We start from the raw sequence: 23,672 nt of genomic DNA on the forward strand, positions 1-23,672 counted from the left end.
TGATACACACATCTTGGTACTAATTTTTATGTTAACAAAACAACAAAAATACACACATGTTAACAAAATCATATTCCAAACTCAAATTCAATAAACCAAGGCAAAACTATGACTAAAAGAACGATTTTCATGGAGACTCCTGAAAAACCACAAAGAGAATAAGACCATGTGCTCCGGAAGAGTAAGCGCCTTCCGCTTCATCGACGACAGTGGCCATGTAAATGTCCATCCAAGTCAGCAATGTCACATTATCAAATGTGAACAATGTATACAACAACGAAACCTATGGTACACTAATGAGCATAAAATATACGTCCATCTACATATCTTACAAAGAAATGCTTGAGATTGTTTCTAAATGTGTCCACTTTGACGACTTAAAACATTCCCCATTATTTTCGTCAAATTGTTTCTTTTGAATCTGGCGAATTTAACTTGGTACATAAGCAAGAAGACTGGCTACCAGCCACTGAGTACTCTCCGCATTCCCTTCTTGTTTATCTACCCTTTCCCTGAAACCCAAGACTCAGACATGTCCGATCAATCATAATTATAAAGCTCAATTCTATTTATGATTCATATATTCTATATACTGGGGTTAGTCTAATTAACAAGCGGAAATACCGGCTTTTTAACTGATCGCTGTATCTCTACACAGTTTATTTGCACGTCAAACATTTTTCTAGCGATCTCCTCGAACCACAGTTTTCAAAAACTTTTTTATTCAAATTTAGTAAACTTGATCACAATGACATGAAGTTATGTTTTCCTAAACGGCAGTTTGAATTGATTTTTGTAGAAGAGTTATTGCCCCTTGTTGTTTTCCTATTATTACTCTTGTTCGGTGTTCTCTCTCAATTTTAAACTGATTTCCTTCAAAATTGGAAGGCTTAATCATCATGGCATGAATTTTTAATTCCCTACACGACCGATTTGATTCAACAATTTCTGAAGGAGCAATTGCCTTTGTTTCTAGAATTTTAATTATGTATACAGATTTCTTTCAGTTTTTCACTGACTTCTTCAAGATTTAATTAATTGATCATTACGAGCTATAGCACTGTCTTGACTCCTCATTGCCATTTCTATATTTGAATTGTTTTCGGTACAATAAACCCTTTTTCAACATTGTTGACATCCGGGGGTTGACGTTTATCTTGCTCCGCCCCGCTGTACTCTTGTTTCTGGCTGAAAATTTCAACTATTTTTAACAAGAGTCCCAAGTGGCCTTAACGATCACCTGAGGAATATATGTCAATAATCTGGTGATTTTAAAAATGTTGCAAAAATGTAACAACACTTGTGCAGGACCGTGTGTAAAACATCTGTACCAAGTTTGAACATGATCCACCCAGTGGTTAATCTGACTGTTGGTTCATGCGAAGAAGATTTTTAAAGATTTACCTAATTTTACCCCCTTTTTCCCCCTCCTGGGGTCCCTATTGGGGCCGCGCCCTTTTTCTTCGCTTTGAATCGGCTTCCCATGAGGATGATTTGTGTCAAGTTTAGTCAAAATCCATCCACTGGTTCTTGAGAAGAAGTCATTTAAAGAAGGTTTTTACATATGGCCCCTTTTACACCCCTTATGGGCCCCAAAGGGGACCTTATCACTTTTTTCAACTTAATTTCATATGTCCTTCACTAAGGGATGCTGTTTACTAAATTTGGTTGAAATCGGTCAAAGTTGAATTTTCGACCCTTTTGAGCGCCCCCTAGTGGGGCCGTTTTCGACTCGATTTTTTTTTTCATTCGCAAATTTTGTAGAACTTGCCATAAAGACCCTAAATATCACATACGAACTTAATCTGACTTGGTTCATGAGAAGAAGATTTTTAAAGATTTACCTAATTTTACCCCCTTTTTCCCCTCCTGGGGGCCCCTATTGGGTCTACGCCCTTTTTCTTCGCAAACTTGAAGCGGCTTCCCATGGGGATGCTTTGTGCCAAGTTTGGTCAAAATCCATTCAGTGGTTCTTGAGATGAAGCTGAATATGTGAAAAGTTAATGACGCACGAAGCACGACGCACGACAAACAAATCATGACAGCAATGGGTCACCGTGACCTAATGAAATAATTATTGGTAACAGTTGCTTAATTAGGGATAACCTGATAAATTGTGATTTGTTGTATGTCTTCCGGCTTTTGTCAACTATTTGTTCTGGTCAAAATAAATATGAGGACACAGTCAATTATATTACAATTGTGTTTTCCCGTCATCTTATTGTATGAAAACATATTGGAGTGTTTCCAGGGAAACAATCACCAGACTCGTTTCTGAGAAATTTCAGTGAATAATCAATATCATAACATTAAGAAGGTAAATGAGTTCTAATTGGATGGAAATTATGTATTTTCTAATTAGTGTGCAATAAATGTAGGTACGGATGTATTATAAAGGAATAAAACATTAATAACTATTGGTTTTCCGCAAATTTTTGTTGATGAATCGTGATCACGTTTATTTGTACCAAATTGTCAATTATTTCTGTAATATGCTGTATTCAGACAAAATACTTATAATGGCCGAGTTTTAAAGCCCTGATCCCTCTTACCACACTCTATCTTAACATACAGCCCAGATCTCTCTTACCACGCTCTATCTTAACATACAGCCCAGATCTCTCTTACCACGCTCTATCTTAACATACAGACCAGATCTCTCTTACCACACTCTATCTTAACATACAGCCCAGATCTCTCTTACCATGCTCTATCTTAACATACAGCCTAGATCCCTCATACCACACTCTATCTTAACATACAGCCCAGATCTCTCTTACCACACTCTATCCTTACATACAGCCCAGATCCCTCTTACCACACACTATCTTAATATCAGTCCAGATCCCTCTTACCACGCTCTATCTTAACATACAGCCCAGATCCCTCTTACCACACTCTATCTTAACATACAGTCCAGATCCCTCTTACCACACTCTATTTTAACATACAGTCCAGATCCCCCTTACCACACACTATCTGAACATACAGCCCTGATCTCTCTTACCAAACTATGTTTTTAACATACAGCCCAGATCCCTCTTACACACTCTATCTTAACATACAGCCCAGATCTCTCGTACCACACTCTATCCTTACATACAGCCCAGATCCCTCTTATCACACTCTATCTTACCATACAGCCCAGATCCCTCTTTACCACATTCTTCCTTATTTTTCAGCCCAGACCCCTCATTAACACATTTCACATTACGATATACAGCCAACATTCCTCACACCAACGCACTTGCCTTTCACCCAGACACCCGGGGTTTGATTGTCAACACGGACGTGTGAAGGTACAGGGTCACCTACCCAAGTATTTTGGGTTTCCGCTTCCACTCAAATTTCCTCTCACAGTAGGACTACACGCGTCCTTTCATCCAGGCCAACAAGAGAGATTGATATAAGTTGAAAAAAACTTCTTGTAAGTTTATCTATCTTATCAGACATTCTACCTTCATATCCCTCGACCTTAGCACAATCTATCTTATAACACATTCTACCTTCATATCCCTCGACCTTAGCACAATCTATCTTATAACACATTCTACCTTCATATCCCTCGACCTTACCACAATCAATCTTATAACACATTCTACCTTCGTATCCCTCGACCTTACCACAATCTATCTTATAACACAACACACCTTAGCACAATCTATCTTATAACACATTCTACCTTCATATCCCTCGACCTTAGCACAATCTATCTTATAACACATTCTACCTTCATATCCCTCGACCTTAGCACAATCTATCTTATAACACATTCTACCTTCATATCCCTCGACCTTAGCACAATCTATCTTATAACACATTTCATACACCTTAGCACAATCTATCTTATAACACATTCTACCTTCATATCCCTCGACCTTACCACAATCTATCTTATAACACATTCTACCTTCATATCCCTCGACCTTACCACAATCTATCTTATAACACATTCTACCTTCATATCCCTCGACCTTACCACAATCTATATTATAACACATTCTACCTTCATATCCCTCGACCTTACCACAATCTATCTTATAACACATTCTACCCTCATATCCCTCGACCTTACCACAATCTATCTTATAACACATTCTACCTTCATATCCCTCGACCTTACCACAATCTATCTTATAACACATTCTATCATATTCTATCATATCTACCTCATATCCACGACCTTACCACAATCTATCTTATAACACATTCTACCTTCCTATCCCTCGACCTTACCACAATCTATCTTATCACACATTCTACCTTCATATCCCTCGACCTTACCACAATCTATCTTATAACACATTCTACCTTCATATCCCTCGACCTTACCACAATCTATCTTATAACACATTCTACCCTCATATCCCTCGACCTTACCACAATCCATCTTATAACACATTCTACCTTCATATCCCTCGACCTTACCACAATCTATCTTATAACACATTCTACCTCATATCCCTCGACCTTACCACAATCTATCTTATAACACATTCAACCTTCATATCCCTCGACCTTACCACATATCCCTCGACCTTACCACAATCTAACTTATAACACATTCTACCCTCATATACCCCTTGACCTTACCACAATCTATCTTATAACACATTCTACCCTCATATCCCTCGACCTTACCACAATCTATCTTATAACACATTCAACCCTCATATCCCTCGACCTTACCACAATCTATCTTATAACACATTCTACCTTCATATCCCTCGACCTTACCACAATCTATCTTATAACACATTCTACCCTCATATCCCTCGACCTTACCACAATCTATCTTATAACACATTCTACCCTCATATCCCTCGACCTTACCACAATCTATCTTATAACACATTCTACCCTCATATCCCTCGACCTTACCACAATCTATCTTATAACATATTCTACCCTCATATCCCTCGACCTTACCACAATCTATCTTATAACACATTCTACCCTCATATTCCTCGACCTTACCACAATCTAACTTATAACACATTCTACCCTCATATCCCTCGACCTTACCACAATCTATCTTATAACACATTCTACCCTCATATTCCTCGACCTTACCACAATCTATAATATAACACATTCTACCTTCATATCCCTCGACCTTACCACAATCTATCTTATAACACATTCTACCTTCGTATCCCTTGACCTTACCACAATCTACCTTATAACACATTCTACCTTCGTATCCCTTGACCTTACCACAATCCATCTTATCACACATTCTACCTACATATCCCTCGACCTTACCACAATCTGTCTTATAACACATTCTACCTCCGTATCCCTCGACTTTACCACAATCTATCTTATAACACATTCAACCCTCATATCCCCACCTTACCACAATCCGCCTATAACACATACAACCCAGACCCCACTTACACCATTCCACCTTACCATACAGCCCAGACCCCACTCACACCATTCCATCTTACCATACAACCCAGACCCCACTCACCCCATTCTACCTTACCATACAGCCCAGACCCCACTTACACCATTCCGCCTTACCATACAGCCCAGACCCCACTTACACCATTCCATCTTAACATACAACCCAGACCCCACTCACACCATTCTACCTTACCATACAGCCCAGACCCCACTTACACCATGCCACTTTACCATACAGGCCCAGACCCCACTTACACAATTCCGCCTTACCATACAACCCAGACCCCACTTACACCATTCCGCCTTACCATACAACCCAGACCCCACTTACACCATTCCATCTTACCATACAGCCCAGACCCCACTTACACCATTCCGCCTTACCATACAGGCCCAGACCCCACTTACACCATTCCGCCTTACCATACAACCCAGACCCCACTTACACCATTCCATCTTACCATACAGCCCAGACCCCACTTACACCATTCCGCCTTACAATACAGGCCCAGACCTCACTTACACCATTCCGCCTTACCATACAACCCAGACCCCACTTACACCATTCTGTCTTACCATACAGACCAGACCCCACTTACACCATTCCGCCTTACCATACAACCCAGACCCCACTTACACCATTCCGCCTTACCATACAGGCCCAGACCCCACTTACACCATTCCGTCTTACCATACAACCCAGACCCCACTTACACCATTCTGTCTTACCATACAACCCAGACCCCACTTACACCATTCTGTCTTACCATACAGCCCAGACCCCACTTACACCATTCCGTCTTACCATACAACCCAGACCCCACTTACACCATTCTACCTTACCATACAGCCCAGACCCCACTCACACCATTCTACCTTACCATACAGCCCAGACCCCACTTACACCATTCCACCTTACCATACAGGCCCAGACCCCACTTACACCATTCCACCTTACCATACAGGCCCAGACCCCACTTACACCATTCCGCCTTACCATACAACCCAGACCCCACTTACACCATTCCACCTTACCATACAGCCCAGACCCCACTCACACCATTCCATCTTACCATACAACCCAGACCCCACTCACACCATTCTACCTTACCATACAGCCCAGACCCCACTCACACCATTCCGCCTCATCATACAGGCCCAGACCAGGCTTACACCATTCCGCCTTGCCATACAGCCCAGACCCCACTTACCCCATTCTACATTACCATACATACAACCCATACCTTTTTACCATATTTTAACTGACGATACAGTCCAGACCTTTCTTACCATATCCTACTACAACATTTTAAAAAACTGTTATATAAGTCCAGTGGGCAAGAGTACTGTTACCTATTTGATCACACCATTTGCTATAGCCATTTTCCCATTAAATCAAAAGTACGTTTCCATTTACAGTATTACAATATTGTGTTTTCTAATAACGTCGTGTATTGCAGTTGTTTTCTGTATCAGTTGGTGATTATTATCTATGTCAGTATTTCATATATAATATCACGTCTGTGTGGTGCTCAGGTCTGTCTAGTATGGAGAGAAACATACGCATGCATCTTTAAGAATCAATTTAAAAAGCTCTTCAGCGATTCGTTACATTTTGTTTCATCTAACCAATCACCTTACGGATACCGTACGTAATCCAGCATGTTGATTTTCGGAGCACCTCTGATCTTATTCATAAGTTCAGGGATACTATCGGTGGGTCACAAAGGTAGTGTTGCCCGGAAGTTAGCCCATGGGTTCTGTGGCAGACGATGATGACATTTCGTTTACAAACTAAACACGGCAGAGTGAGAGCAAGAACGATGTAAGAAGATGGCAGGTGTAGATGTAACAAGGGACTCACCTGTACTACACGTGGTGGTCATAGGATTTCACCACAAGAAGGGTTGTCAGGTAAAAAGATCGAATAAGGGCGTCCATGGCCTTTAGCTGTTTAGGTTGGAAACTCCCTCTGCCTACAAACTGGCTAATTGATTGAACGAGCTTCGTTACGACTGTATGGTCATTTCAGTCATAAGTTTGTCGTTGTTTACCGTAGATACGTCACAAACGTTGTGCAGTTGTCATATGCCTGATAGCGTTGGTGAAAATTATACCCGTGACTGTGTAACGGTGTAAACACCAATTGCCAACAAGTCCTTGTTTTGTTCTTAGGACTGTTGAGAAAATGACTATCATTATAAATACCAGGAGTTCACAAACTACTTAATATTACATATTATGATGATGTAAGCATAGTGGTTTTGGAATTCATGCTCAAAATCTGAAATATCAGTCACATGTGCAAACACATGTGGATAATTCAAAGTATCCCGTAAGTTGTTTTCTTAGGGTAAGACCATTACTAGCATTAGAGCACTTGTCAAGTAAGTGAAAATATACACGAAGGATGGAGCCCTTTATGACCCCTAAGTTTAAAAATAGTATGTGGGATTACAGTACAGAAGAAAAAAAATGTTTGATACCTTGCCATCTTAGATACTACATCTGTCAGTGTTAGTATGCTTCACACTGGTCAGTTGTCTGATTAGGATGACAAGGTAGTCATCAGAACACCATGCTTGTTGTGTTATAAGAACTTCTTTCCTATTGACATTACTAATCGGAAGTAAATGTTCCAATATACTTTTCCATGTCATCTCAGCCACATTATTTCATTTGTAATCCAATCACGAAAAAGAAATATAAAACTACATATACATGTAGACTCATTTGGGCTCAGAACCGTCAATGAAACAGTCTCCATGATAAAGTTGTTTGGGCAAATAACATGAGAGAATTTGAAATCACTTTGGACAACCACTGGCAAAATCTAGAACTGAGATATAGAGATGACATTACATTGGCAACTTATAACTTTTTATGTAAAATCTTGATAGTTACACAGAGGCATTGTATGCCTGTGGCTGTGTTCACAAATTATCGTGTTAAATTGTATTAGATATTCAGTAAATTACACAACAATCTTGTGATAAACTTCTACTGTATATTGTCTTAATTTTTTTTACCCTTTTGATAATATATGCAATGCAGTTTCTAAAAGACACCATGTTTTTTCCATATTGTCTTAACAGCAGGCTGTAAATATATGTAAATTGGGAAAAATTTAAGTGGGATTTTCTGAAAACAGATGGCAAAAGGAAACAGCCTTTTTTGGCTGTAAAACATACACTGCTGATATATAAGGTAATACAGATGTTATATGTGATACTATGTAAATTTTACTTAAATTTATGTATATATTGTATTTGCTGTTAAAAATACAGGTAGAGTTTTCCTACCCACCATTGATAGCAGGAAATGAGGTTGATAGTCACGAGGTACCAGAAGTCTGGAAACATCTACCATCCCTGGCTATTCCTGATGGTGCCCACAACTACATACAAGGTACAAGCAAGTTCACCTTAAAAACCAGTTGTAAGGGAATTAAACTGCAATGATGAAAATTAGGTAACAGGGGACTATCAAAATGTACATGATACTTGTAGCAGCCTAAATAATATTCTGTAAAAGAAAGATACCCACTGTCGGTCCAGATCATGATTTTCGAATCATAACTATAGAAATTGTAATTCAGTTTATTTTAGTTGCGTGTTAAATGTTGTCATTATCGTGTCAAAGTACATGTATTAGTTATGTTTTAGCAATTCTCTTCATAGTTGTTTCATTATGAATGCTTATATTTTGTGATTGTTGTGGTCTGAACTATGCTATACTTCATGTGGAAAAGATTTTGCTCGTGTACAAATGTACATATCAAATAATACATGGGCAACTATGCATGTATATAATGCACTTTTTCTGATGTTTTTATTCGTTGAAAAAATATGAGTATTCATTTTTATACTATTTTCAATAAAAAATATATTGAAATTAGATCTGTCACAAACTATATCAAGCACATATACTGTACACTACTCATCAATTAAAACGGAATAAACTTATACCTCTTAAATTGTAAAATTCAAGTTAAAATATCCATCTGTTGATACATCAGGAAGCAATTTGACAGTTTGACTTGTCTCTATCAAGGCACTTAAAATCAGGCTTTAAGGAATTTTTAGAATACAACATGTGTGGAAATATTTCATCTTAAATAAGAGTGTGCGATAATTTGTTTTATTCAAAGCCTTTCATGTCATTTCTTGGTGTTTTTCTTGTGCTCAATATATCAATGGATTGATTCTAGCTTATATTTGAGAATGAAAAAACAAAAAAGATAATCAATGAATAAGCTTACATTGACATTGTTTTTTGGGCATTATTTCATAACATGAAAGTGTAAAGATTATCTTATGCATACGTGTGGATAATATACAACCAAAATATAGCTTGCACTGTTATTTTTTCTCAAAATAAACCACAGTTATTGGAATAAAATGACATTGTGTGTAGGACGCTTAGCTGGTAATTTGACTTGAAAGTTGAACATTTATGCCAATGAGTACATTATATCGTTAAAACTCTTTTGAAGACACAATATTTTTCCACCTGCCATCACGGGATGGGAACTGTACCACTGTGTATGGAGTTGCATGTTACAGACAGATGGACGCCTCTGTAAGTGCATTTAGAAATGAATTAAGCAACACAATTTTTTGGTTGAAATGACGAGACATATAGACAGAATTTGCATGTTCTGCATAACAGATGAAATCTGTCAAATATTTCATTGGTATTAGCATATTGATGTGAATATACACAAGTTTAATTGTTTTATAAAAAAAATCTAAAAAAAATCATGATATTTTGGCCTGTACATGTGGCATGCTTGTGCGTAATTTAATCCCATGTATATGTGAATGCCCTATCTAAATGAATTGCTCTTACTATCTTTAAAGATCCTTTTCCAATGTGTTAAAAAATCACAATAATCAGTTGAATGAATTAATGATTTGAGTGACTGCTTGACATTAACTCCTTTCATCTATGTTGTTTTACTTTGGATAACCACTCCAGGACTTGGTGAATAAAACAGCTGATGTGACCAGAAGCACAGTACAGAAAAGTGTGTGTGTTCTCAGTAGATTGGTAAGTATATGTTGTCTGATACGATTAATTACCTGATGTATGAGCAGCAGTAAATGAAGTGTTTCCATACAACTACAAAATTCATGTGATCTGCAAAAGAGACAATTAAGACAACTAATTAATACAGTGACCATAAAAAAATCAGAACTGGTGAAAGAGAAAGTGAGGTTAGACGTTTTAAACATTTGCTTCATTGATGGCACCACCATGTAAGCCTAGGTCAATTGATTACCCAGCAAATAGGGAAATTGAATGTACACCTACTGCTTCCCCTTTTGTATATTTCATAGAAAACAAGATTTGAGATATGAAATTAAATACTTTAATACTGATCTGTTTGGTCATCAGCCTACTGCTATCCTCTCAATAGACCAGATGGTGTCTGTTTACACCTCTGAGTGATGTTTCATTGTCTTTGTTAATTTGCTTCAAATAGATTATGACACATTGTTATACTTGGTATCTTTTTCTCCTTCAGCCTCTATTTGGGTTAGTGAAAGCCAAGTTGGAGTTAATTACGCATGCCTACTTTGAGGAGAGAGACTTCACTAAGGTGGGATTATTGGAAGAGACTTACCGGAACCTCACGATGTCAGTCACTGAAGGTGTAAGAGATGGGTCTAGAGTGTTCATGGGTAGGTGTTTATCAAATTAAAGATATTAGATGTCAGAACTTATAATTTTTAATCATTGTACATAAAATTTAATAGAATGTTCATGTGACATGTATCTGATTGTTTTATCCTGTAAAACAACTAAATATTATAGCAATTGATTCACTCACAACAGTAAAAAGGTTGCACAAGGATTTTAAAGCCTGTAGTAATAATGGTTATCTGATGTGATGTTGACAGGACACTGTGCACAGATGTTTTATACCAGTGTAATGACAGATGGTCTGTTAGTGGCCTTATGATCTTTGAACAATATTTACTGATGACTTTGGCTGTTGAAAGGACGTGTTATATTGCTAGATACTTTGCTGGAACTTTGATATTGTTATGTACAGTGTACAGAGGTGTTTGTTAGATTTACTTTATCTTATATGTACATCATATGTATATCTGTAATAGATCATATATATTTTTATCTTATAGGTATGTCTGTGAGGGACGTTGTATGTCAATTCAGACACAAAATTGTCTTGTTATTCAAACTGATACTGCTGGAACGCAGGGTAAGTATATTTATTCTGTACATGCATATGTACTAGAAATTTGTGAAACTAGAATTTTGTGAAGAAGTTCAAGCTTTGGTGAAGTTGATGATCAAGAAACATTTATCACTGTAGTCCACCATCAGAAAATAGATGATTACTTATTTTGAAATGTTATTATTTTTCAGATGTTTCGAAAAGTTTCTAAATCTCATTTCAGAAATCTAGATTATAAATAAGTTTTATTTTCCATTGGTTTTCCAAAAATGATCTATTTTGAATATTAAGACTAAAAAAAATGTATAAAAGTTTAGATGTAGAATATTGAATTTGCCCACACATACACTTTTACTGTTGGTTTTTCTGAAGACCTTGAAAGAGCATTTATTTGCATTTTTTGTTTCTGGCCTTTTTATTAAAAAGCTTTATTTTTAGCTGATGCATTTAGTTTTCTTAAAGTTATGTTTTAAGTCAAATCTGTGGAAGAAACACTGTACTTATATGACATCTTTATTGCCCTTTCAGGTTCTGTTCAGTGGCCCGCCTGTAGAGAAATTGTGTAATACATTGCTTTCAATTCTCTCCTTGTTTCCTGGTAAGTATATCTGTAGTGTAAATCAAAATTAGGTTTTAACTGATTATAAGAGATTAAAGTTAAACTTGCATTAGGAGATTCATGACATTTTTAATTTATATTCAATATTGAAATTAAAGAGCAAATATCATTTATCATGTCAGCTAGCTATGAAAAAGTATGTTTTTATGTTATGTTTATGCACAAAGTACAAACAGTAATCCTTTACATGATACTCCTATTACAGGTATGATAGAGTTTGGATTAGAAGAAGCTACATCTAGTAGTAGCAGTAAGAAGTTTTCGCCAACAATGAGGCCAACACAAATTGGTAGTGATGAGGAGGAGTTTTTAGAAATTCACTATCACAGCGATAGTTCACGACAAAGCTCCCCTAAAGTCTCCCTCGACCCTGAAATACAGCTAACCATAGACACACAAGTATCTAAGCTCAATGTTGAAGAACCCAATTCTCCGACAATACCAAGGGGATATGATGAAGATTCCAGGACAAGTAATCCACTTACAGACAAATCTTATACTTCAGATTCCACAAAATTACATTCCAGTGCCTCTGAAGACAAAGACAACATAAACAGTAATAGTGTTTTAAGTGGTGGAGATAAAAGTGCAATAATGGAAAAAGATTCTGTAAATGTTTCAAATGTAAAGTGTGATAAAGATAGTGAACTTCCTTTGATACCAAATAAGACAGAGAAATCAGCTGTAGAATGCGATTCTGATGAAAAACAGAAATCGGAAGACCAAACCACTAAGGACCAGAACAGTGATGTGTCCAATCTAGATGGCAGTTGTGATACTGATATTAGGAAGGATGAGACTAGTTTTATATTGGCTACAAAGTCGAGGGAGATTAAAGTGCCCAGCAATAGGTCTCGAGGAAGCTCTTTCCATTCCTCATCTCCAAGTCCGGTGACCTCCCCTGGACAAGTTGTTATGTCAGAGAACAGCAACCCATTAGCTAATGTTAACTTTATTACACATATAGAGGCTGTCCAAACAGGCCGCACAATCCAGAATAGTGATTCTGTCATAGACATGGAGGAGTACTCAGAAATGCTGGAGAAAATGGACTCCGAATCTACTGCAAAAAAGTCATCAAACCCCGAGCTGTCTGTAAATTTAGAAGCTGACAGGGAAGGTTTGCAGCAACACAAACTAAGTGATAGTGTTGAAGATCTTGATTCTCCTGAAAGTATTCAGAAGATCGATAAAGAAGATTGTTTTTCTTGGGAAGAAGATAGACTGTTCTTATCCATTGAACATGAATTAGTGTCCAGTAACAAGGAAAGTAGTGAAGAAAACTCTGATAATGCAATGGAAGCTGATGAAGTAAATTTAGAGTCTGGGAAAAAAGATTTAACTCGACAACACAGCAAAGTTAGTGAGGATGGCAAGGCCGTTGTAGCTAGTAGTGATTTAATGGAAGTGGATCTTGTCTCTGAAACCAGCAGTAAAAAGTCTGATGGAGATAAATCACTGGATGAAATCAGTCTTCAAGACAGCGATGGAAAATTGTCTAGTCCTGGGAGTAAAGCAGCTGCCCTACGAAACAAACTCAGCTCAGCATTTGGTACAGTGCGAGAGAAGACATCGCGCTTAAAACGTGGAGGTAGCAGTGGTCAAAGTAGCAACAACAGCCCTGGTGATGTACAAATGGTCGAAATGTCCAACTCTTATCTTGCTTCAAGACTACAGCAAGATGATTGTGGCTTCCCACTTGTCATATTCTCTAAGGTAAAATGGCCTGTAAGGTTAATTCCAGTAAAAGATATAGTTGTCAATGGTTTCGGCACCCGTAACTTCTAAGCAAATTAGGAATTAAATTCTGTGTTTGTTACTCATTAACAAAACCTGGAGTCCTTGGATACGTTTTTTTTTCTTGAACATAGCCCAGATCAAAATCTTAACTTCAGTTTTCTCCTGAAAATGGAAAAAAAATCTATGACAGTATTTTCTATCAGACTTTGGCCAAACAATTAAGACTGAAAGGTAAAATTATTTGGCTTAAGGAAATGGGAGATAGGAATCGTTACCAGAGTCAGTGAAGTTAGAATTATCAGTGTGAAAGCAAGTTTCAAAATCTATCGATGTATAAGAAAGTTTTGATATATTTTTTTATCTTAAAAGATAGATTAATTAGCATTTAATTCAGTAAAGCATATTCTGTTTTATGTCTTACAGGTACAGATTAAAGGTTGGGTTAATACTTTGTATTAAGGTCATCTGACTTTGAAGGACCTTAGTCATCATAAATGTGTTTTGTTCATCGTTATGCTTTTCAGTGATCCGCCAGTGATATCCAATATGGCAGCCATCTTGAAAAACACGCAGCTTCTTCTCCAGTCCCACAGATGTTATTAGCCCTTGTTTACTGTGTATATTCTCCTCTTATGTCTAGTTTATCTGATATTTCAGGGAAATGTGTGCCACCCATACCTGTCTCTACAATATTATGACCTGATGCAGGATGTCAACATTCGAGCCTTTGTCATTGGGGCCACCAACATGTTATTCAAGCAGAAGAGACACTTGACAGATGTTGTTATTGATGTAAGTAACTAAAATCAACATCTATCTAGCCTAGCTAATCTAGTCACAAAACAAATCAAAGTTTTTTGGGGGTTTTGTTTTGTATTACCAACAAAATCCTTGATTGGTATTCACTACAAATATATGATGTTTTATCAACAGACAATTTTTTAAAAATCTAAATAGCTTTTCTAATGATCAATATACATTCTAGAGTCATAAGACAGTTTTCACCAATGATATTAAGTTACCACGCAATAAAGATATAGACATTACAGCATAGCCAGTGAATATTATGCGTAGCCCAATTGACTTCAGTACATTGTTACCATCTTGTGTATTTTTTTATCTATAATCTTTAAATCATCTCGTCACACCATTTTAGACCTAAATGTACATAGGATTATAGTACAGCTAAAAAAAAAGTTAGTGGGTTCCGTATATATTATTACCATCTCATACACTACATTCGTCAGTGCAAGTATGATTTCACCCTTAAATATTCTACATGTTGATTCATAACAGCTTTAAAGGTTGAGTTACAAGAACTTTTATTCATTCTATTAGCCCATGGATCTTGTTGTCCAGCTCACACACCTCGTATGGGCAGATAAGGCATAAGACACAGTAAAGAATTTAACAATGAATTGTTAAAAAAAATCTTGTTTTGAGTATTTTTTTGTGATGAATTGAATCATTGAATTGTTAAGCCAACCAGGTTGGGACCACTTTCTAGGGCCTCTTCTTTGTTATTCCGGAAGTACATCTATTTTTTTTTATAAGACTATGGAGAGTCGGGTGGATATCCATGACAAAGAGCTGCAGAAAGTCTTGAGTCTTACTACGGCTGATCTGCGGTTTGCAGAAATTATTGTTAAGGCAGTTGTTGAAGAAGATCCAGATGCTGCAAATTTTGATGGTACAGGTATGTCAGGAATGTTTATGTCAGTGCTTGGTGTTATGATATATGTTTCCAGCTATATATAAGGGCTGCACAATCATGTGTTTTTTCAATTAATTTGAAATTGATAACACAGAATAGAATTAGCATGAAATATCAGTAAAATGTCTTGGCTTTTATTATTTTAGTCCAGTTTTATTCTCACCATACGTGTATAACTATGATTTAGATTTGGAAGATAATCTGTTCCAAAGACCAAGAGGCAAACATTTGTGGTATGAATATGAAAGATTTTGTTGGTTACTAGTTTGAAAAAAAATGCTGGTTTATTTGGAAGTAAGGTCACTTTTGCATAAACAGTTGAAATGACTTGACTGGTTAAACCACCAAGAAAAATGCTAGGTTCTGAGCAGGAATGAGGCTGGATTGCGGCATGTGTAGATTGAGGGGCCTAGCTGTACCTATCCAAAACTAGCCTCCTGAATATCATTAATTTTCAGAATTTTAGCTTATAGCAGGATTGGTGAACGCACATATTTTCAAAAGCATTATACTGTTAGATATGAGTTAAATGAATGGTTAGTTATATTCATATTGTCTTGTTATGCCTAACAGGAAATTCTAAAACTATGCATTTTGATCTTTTCATGACGAACCTAACATTCGGTACATGTGTGTTCATGTGTAGCAAAATTATTGCAGACCACTTGGATGATTTCAACCAAGTCATCTGAAAGTGGCTTTAGAGGGAAAGTTTATCTGGGAAAATAACAGCTTGATAGTAGGATGTCAAGACCTGTTCTGGTAGAAAAGAAAAATCTTTGTTTATATTCTGGATTTTAATATACCTAAATCCAGTTATCTTGTAAACAGTATATAATGTTGATGATTTATGTGACAGAATGGGAAGGTGGAGACGAGTGGTTGAGAGCTCAGTTCAGGATCTATCTCCAATCTCTCCTTGTCAGCTGTCACCAAGATGGTATGTTAATACATTCAGTCTGAGTGTGATTTGGTTTTAAACATCAAAAAAGGTTTCACATACAAGTGTAATTGGACATCTTTTCATTTCGGCCCAGTTTTTGTTCCATTCTGGTTCAAGTTTACTCACGGCATGATGCTTGTTTAGAAAAAATTTTCAGTCTCATAAAATGAACACAGTGACAAGTAGCAAAAGGGTATATTGTATCCCATACCAAAAGGATGTATACCAAAGTATACTTTTTTTATACTTTTTTAGTAATTTTATCTTCGTACTATTTTTTGATTTTATTGCAGTATAGGATCCCTCAATTTCATTGTTTATTTATTAGCTCTATATTACTTCCATACATTTGTGTAACTTTTAACATTTCATTCACTAAGATAACTCTGATAAAAGCATTTCATAGGTTTATTTAGATATAGATATTTTACCTTTTTAGATGTAAAACATCAAGAAGATTTCGGTATGCCCTTTGTCCAAGCATTCAAAACTACACATAGCTACCGTGTGTGGACCAGCACAGAACATGAGGGTATGAAGGATATTGCCCTAGGGTGAGTACTGATTATTAGAAAAAGTTTGTATGTTTCGCCCTTTTGTTTCCTGCTTCAATTACAGCAAATATTTTAGATTGAAATTTACAGTGTAGTACCCTTCAAAAATATATCTGTAAAACAAAGGTGATAGCATCAAGGATTTTATGAATTAACTGAAATTTGGCAGTGGCAAGTTTGTCAGATTAATGTATTTTTATGTCGCCTGCAGAGCTGGCGGACACTTAGGGATCACTTTGTCTGTCGCCACGCAGCGGCGTCCGTACGAAAGTTTTCCGAACTTTTTCGGTTATGCTTTGAGTTATCAAAATGAAATTTAGTAAACTGCTTCTTGTTGGAAGGGTACAGATTAAGTTCGATTACCGGCTGTCTGTAACCCTTCATGGCAGAGAAATGCATATTCTGATGTTGATTTAATCGTTACAGACATCCATACCATGGTAATCTTGGAGTGTCTGACATCAGAATGAGACTGTCACAGTAAGTAATATTACACTAAATGTTTTTTGTAAGATTTGTGTTTTTCAGTAATGTTGCATGCAGAGTAAAACTTGCATTAAACTTTCCTCAGAAATGTTTAAATAAAGATTGGCAAAAGCGTTGTTTTTTGTAGGCTGGTTATTAAAGAACCAGACCCACTCCTCGACCAATATTATTTTATACCAAATAAAATTCATGATTTTCTATTTTTCTTGGGTAGCAAAAGTTCTGACTAACTCTGTAATACCGCAATTTTAAAGTAAATCGCAACCAATCTAATGTAATAAATAGTTTTAAAAAAGAATTCAAAACCACTCCGTGCTTATTCATAATTATGCGGGAAGTCCTGCCCTCTGACACATGCGCAAAGAACTGTAAATAAATCTGCCATCTTCCAACATGGCAGAAAGCGTGTGAGGGAAGCGGGGAAGAAAACGTGTTTTGACAGACTCTGAGGTGAAAAGAAGGAAGATGACTGGTTCATACTCTGTATCGCTCTCTGTTTGGCTCTCTCATGTAGTATCAATCTAAAATCATATTCATAAATACTCTTATCATCGAATATTCGCTTTAGATAGATCCATTTCGCGATGTTCTATATGTTTGTTACCGTATCGTAGCCCCAATTTAAGGACCTCTTTGCAATTAATCATAGTTTTTCTCGTAATCTGCATGTTTTTGTGTCATATCTAAGCATTGAAAGATGTGATCACTACATATGTTAGATGATTTCCATACAGGATATATAGAGTATTGATTGCATTTATCAGTAAAATTTCTTTACAAGCGTTGTCACATGGACATACTACTCACCTCTTCCTCCATTTTTGTTTTGGTTCTGACCGCATCTGAACGTATCACATGACTTTTCCTCATCAGTATTCATATCCTGGTGTTGATTAATGAGACTTATTCCGGCACCGATATCTCCGGTACCCTTTCAATTTCAAGTTCGAAACTTTATACAAGTCTTTATTTATATATTATCTATAAGTATACAACAATATTTCCAGTCAATAAAATATGAAAAAATATCTATAACGGAGTGGATCTGGCTCTTTAACTTAAATCAGACATTGACTTTGAGAGAAAATCAAATTAAGCATTTTTGAATAAAATTGTATTTCCATAACAAATTATTACCCAGTATTCTTTTTATGATTCAAGCAAACCTTCCTTTTCTGTTGAACACTCTTGATGCATCCCATTACTTACACTGAGTCTGTATATTTTCTGTCAACAGTACAATGCAGAGTACAGAGAGAGGCAAGAAGATTAATGCTGCAGTATCTCAAACTGGCAAATACGTTCTTCAAACAGGAAAAGTTGTAGGTCAGTCCCACTTTGTTAATTATCAATGAAATATGACTTGGTGAGAAAAAAAATATAGAATGGCTGACAATTGAGCATCTTGGACTTTGATTATGATATTTTGATTATTTTTATTTCCTGACAAGTACTACTTAGGTCATTCTCAAATTTCATATTTAAGTCCTCTTCAGGTCCTTGGTTGTGAATTTTTTATTTTGTACTACCGGTAATTGGAGAATAATATGGCCAGAAGCCTGCCATCTTTCTGTTTCTTTGAAAGTACTGAATGGGTCATTCTAAAATTTGACATTTGTGTTCCTTAAGGTCACACTATGGTTGTGCATTGTCTGTTTTGGGACTTATCAGGAAAACAAATTGGCCAATAGTAGGCAATTTTAGGTATTGGCTGTTAAAGTTTGTTATCAATATATTTTTAGAAGTTACACTTTTTGGGTCATAAAAAGTTTGAAGGTAAAGTTCACTGCAACTATGAATATTGGTTTTCGCTAAATAACTGAAATTGATGTGGATGGTATAAATTTAATTTTCGCATAATCATTCCTTACCAGCATGGCTTGCTTTGGGATTGCTTTTTGATGTGAATACTTGATCAAAGATATATGTTTTTATTACAATAAACAGCAAATCTGTTTCTGCTCAAAAATGATAGTTTTATTGGGCTTATGAAACTCAAACATCATACACTACTTTCTTACGTGACTGTGCTTTTTGGATTAATTTACATCTTCAAATGTCAGTTAAGGTTGAGGTCATTGCCACTATACATTTAAAATTGTTTTCAACACAATTAACTCTAAGTTTCTCTCAACAACAGCACTGATCATTCTAAAATGCTACTACTTAGACTATCAGCTGATTAAGAGGTTAGTTTCATTATGACAGCAATACCTAATTAATTTTTGGACCACATTGGAGAATACTGAAATGCAGATAAAGGAACCAATCAGAGGAAAGAAGAGAAAAGATTCAACTTGCATAAAACAAATAAACAAATAAATGGTGGCTGCCAAGACACCTCTAATCACTCATATATTCCCACTTGTAGAAAATGTTGATATTGTACCATTCTCAAAAAATATTATAGATAGATAATATAGGTGATATTCCATTTGAAAAGTATTAAATATCCTCTATGTATAATCACTTTTATTTCACATTTGTTCATTTGACCTTCATGTAGATACGTATGGTTACATTGTTGTAGGAGGAGCCCTAACTCAAGCTCGGTCAGCCATGTCCTCCTGGTTCAGCAGTAAGAGCAACAAGGAACAAAACTGAACAAGCTCAATAACAGGGTTACAGAATTGTTCGTTAGGTATTTATCATATTAATACTACAGTTGTTACAGACTTGTAGTACTGAGCGAGGCCGAAGATCATTGCTGTTGAATGTTGATACCACCGTGATATTAAAGGCACATTATAGCTCAACTGTTGACTTTTGGAGTAGTTAGTTATGGTTATTTTTTACTTTGATAGGTAGAACTGATTGTTAAGATTCTTGTTGGCCCTGGCTTTTGTTAGAAAAAACCTGTACAGTATTGTGCCCCTGTTGATATGCCTGGCAATTAGTTCAACCATATATAGCGCAGTTCAAGACAAATGACAACCAATGCCACTTGATCATTCATGTAACAATCCCACACCTGTCTTTTAAGTCAGAGATTATGTGTTTGAGCCCCTAATGCCAGGATAAGTATGATGTGATTAAAGACTTGATGTCATTTATGAACGGTAACACCTGGTGTATCATTTATTGTTGGACGTTGTTACGGGGCTGTTAGTGATAATAATAGCTGTAAAGAGGACTGTTTTGTATAACGTTAGATTTTACAGTGCTTTGTGTTGTGTGCTTACAATGATCTCTGATTTGTTCATGTTGAGGAAAGATTGATTTACAAAATCATATGCATTTGCAGTTGAAATACATTGTAATGATCATTAGCAATCTGGATTTAACGAGTTTATTTGGAAAACATATATGAATGTACTGTATGTTGGAATTCATATTAAAGTATTGAGTATATTGAACGAGAGAGTAGATCAAGGTTTTCTTTCCTCTTTGAAATTTCTATATATTCAATTAACATGCTTCCAGACCTGCTCCTACTCTCAGATCTTTGATCTATTAAACCCAACCCACACAATGGGGCATTTGAATCCATACCCTCACAAAATCAAAGATGAATAAACTTACTTCAGAAATGTCCGACAAATTCATTAAGTTTCACACAGCTTACGATTCAGAATTTATTGGTTGTATTTTGCTCTATGATAGATGTGAGGTATAAGGAACTTAAAGAATAATCATGAAGATAATGGACAAAAACTAAAAAAGAAAGTCGGGGAGACTCCTAGGAAATACAGGAGGGTTGACAAATACATTTTGTTGGAAAATTTAAGAGATAATCTTCCCGGATATGATGAATGTTGTTCAGTCAGTGGTAAAAGCAAAATAGCTTATTTTACTGGATGAACATGTTTTGTTTTGTTGTTATCGAGTCTATTTACCTACAGAAGATTTTCTTATACATTTACTTTATATCTACCACAAGACGGGTAACGTTAAAAACACAAAATGAATTGTCGGGGATTAATCTATTGTTGATGTGGGAATTGAAGATGACTTTTATGCTTTGTGGTTTCTTGGTAATTCTGTCTATACATGTATGACTATTGGATCTTGCCATTACCAGTAAATATTTGTTGACTCTGCAATGCCTTTTTTTAGATATATATTATAAATTATATCTGAACATTTGGAAATTAGTTCATATTACGGTCTTGTGAATGTGTATACCTTGTTGTATTGTTGTTATAGGAAATGTTTCCTTTATGTTGCTAAATTAGGTGGAACTCATGAAAATTATATTGAAGAGAGTAAAATATTAGAAAAGCTTACATTTTCCTGTTAAATTTTCTTTGTTATCAGTTCATCTGGAGAATGCAAGTACATTTGAATCATTTGATATATATATACATATATTTAATCCTCAAATTAATTTGTCCACTTTGAACTACAATCACAGTCTGAAGTATTTGGATGAACGTTTTCGTTTGGTTCAAATGTGATTTTGTGAAAAGAATCATGAGAAGACCTACATGTTTGTTTCTTTTTATTCTAACTGTACATACAGTATATATTACCTCTTCAGATAAAATCAATTGTTAAATTTTGTATATAAAATGAAATAATTACATTTTTTCCACTTTTCATCTGACACAAATTTTAAAATTATTTTTGGTAACACCAGATGTGTTACTCAAAATGATGTCCCATCTGAGATGACAGAGATGGAAACGTTTGTCAAGTCTCGTGTATGATATTAAATGTAGATTGTATTGTTCTGAAAATTAAGAAGAAGATATTGTATTCAGGGAAACGTCTACCCTTTTGGAAATAGGGCAATGGTAAAAGATGTTCAAAAGGTTTAGATTACAATGCTGAAATATATGGTTTAAAGTGTCTGAGGGCAAATTTAACTCTGGTCATAAGTAGGTGAATATGAACATCTTTATACAAGAGAGAGAAAAACCTGGGTAAATGTTTCCCTGTATACAGTAAAGTAACAGTGAAAGTTCAAATATCACCCTTGTTGATAGTGCTGCGTTGGTGGTTGTTCCTGTAACCTACTGAATTGCAGGGAAAAATTATGTTTATTTTATTAATGAAGCGTTAAACCAGATGTCATTGATTGTAAAATAATTATCAAATATCGTATGACACAGCTCTATTTATTGACAAATGTATATTGTTTTATGTATGTTACGGACATATTTGGTGTTGATAAGCGATGAAATCGTACTGTTTGTCTCTACTGTACATTATGATAAACTATATTATGTCCTTAATTATGTCATATTTGTACAGGCCATGTGTGTTCAAGTGTTACATGGTAAAGAATGGTATATATATATATATATATATATATATATATATATATATATATAATGCATGATAACATCTACTTTCAACATTGTTCCATCTTACACTTGTAAGCTTTTACGATTTAATTGATTTTCTCATGTACAGGAATTACCCACTGTGAAATTAAAGGAAACTTTTGAATAATTCATAGTAATCTATCTCTTACAAGATGTACCCTAACCTGCCTATGTACACAATGTCGATACCTAACATGCTTTATTTAATGCAGGAAAACCATACAAAATTTGGTGGGAAGAATAATCAATATGTACTTGTATTTAATTATATCATGTATTGGAGTGGAAAATTTAATGTTTCATCAGGGTTAAATACAGATTAATTTTATGTTTAATGTCAATGCTAAAATGGGAAATGAACTGGAATCTATTATTTGTATTTGGATGTGATAACAAAGATTCAAAGCATAAATCCATTTATCCACACGGTTTATTTTATCATGTTGACAATGTTGGTGTCATTGAAGTGAAGAGGACATAACATGATTTTATTTAATGCAGAATATGAAAAACCAATGTTACACTGAAAATTTGGTGGATTTTGAATTAAATAGAATCCTTGAATGTGTTGGATTTTCTTTGTTTGTTTGTCTAATTCTAAAAATTATTTTCTAGATTTTTTATATAGAAGTATAAACACCTTTTCTACCACAATAAATAAGTGTTATTCAACTCTCAAGACTTCAAGTAATCATTACAACCGTTGTATAAAACATTTATACCTCACAT

General features: G+C 35.6%; 1 protein-coding gene across 1 annotated transcript; it reads left to right on the forward strand.

Annotated features, from left to right (window-relative positions):
• The first annotated feature begins 7,171 nt into the window (after positions 1-7,171).
• LOC132562762 (late secretory pathway protein AVL9 homolog) lies at positions 7,172-22,909 on the forward strand. Its single transcript, XM_060227522.1, has 15 exons — positions 7,172-7,326; positions 8,700-8,820; positions 9,908-9,993; positions 10,393-10,464; positions 10,943-11,099; positions 11,562-11,641; positions 12,146-12,215; positions 12,442-13,952; positions 14,634-14,768; positions 15,531-15,672; positions 16,550-16,630; positions 17,073-17,187; positions 17,614-17,667; positions 18,911-18,999; positions 20,204-22,909. The coding sequence occupies exons 1-15, from the start codon at positions 7,246-7,248 to the stop codon at positions 20,275-20,277; spliced, it is 2,868 nt and encodes a 955-aa protein (XP_060083505.1). The 5' UTR covers positions 7,172-7,245; the 3' UTR covers positions 20,278-22,909.
• The last annotated feature ends 763 nt before the right edge of the window (positions 22,910-23,672 follow it).

This window comes from Ylistrum balloti, unplaced genomic scaffold (genome assembly GCF_031769215.1).
Source record: "Ylistrum balloti isolate Yb309-2 unplaced genomic scaffold, AGI_CSIRO_Ybal_v1 Utg371506, whole genome shotgun sequence".
Lineage (NCBI taxonomy): Eukaryota > Metazoa > Mollusca > Bivalvia > Pectinida > Pectinidae > Ylistrum > Ylistrum balloti.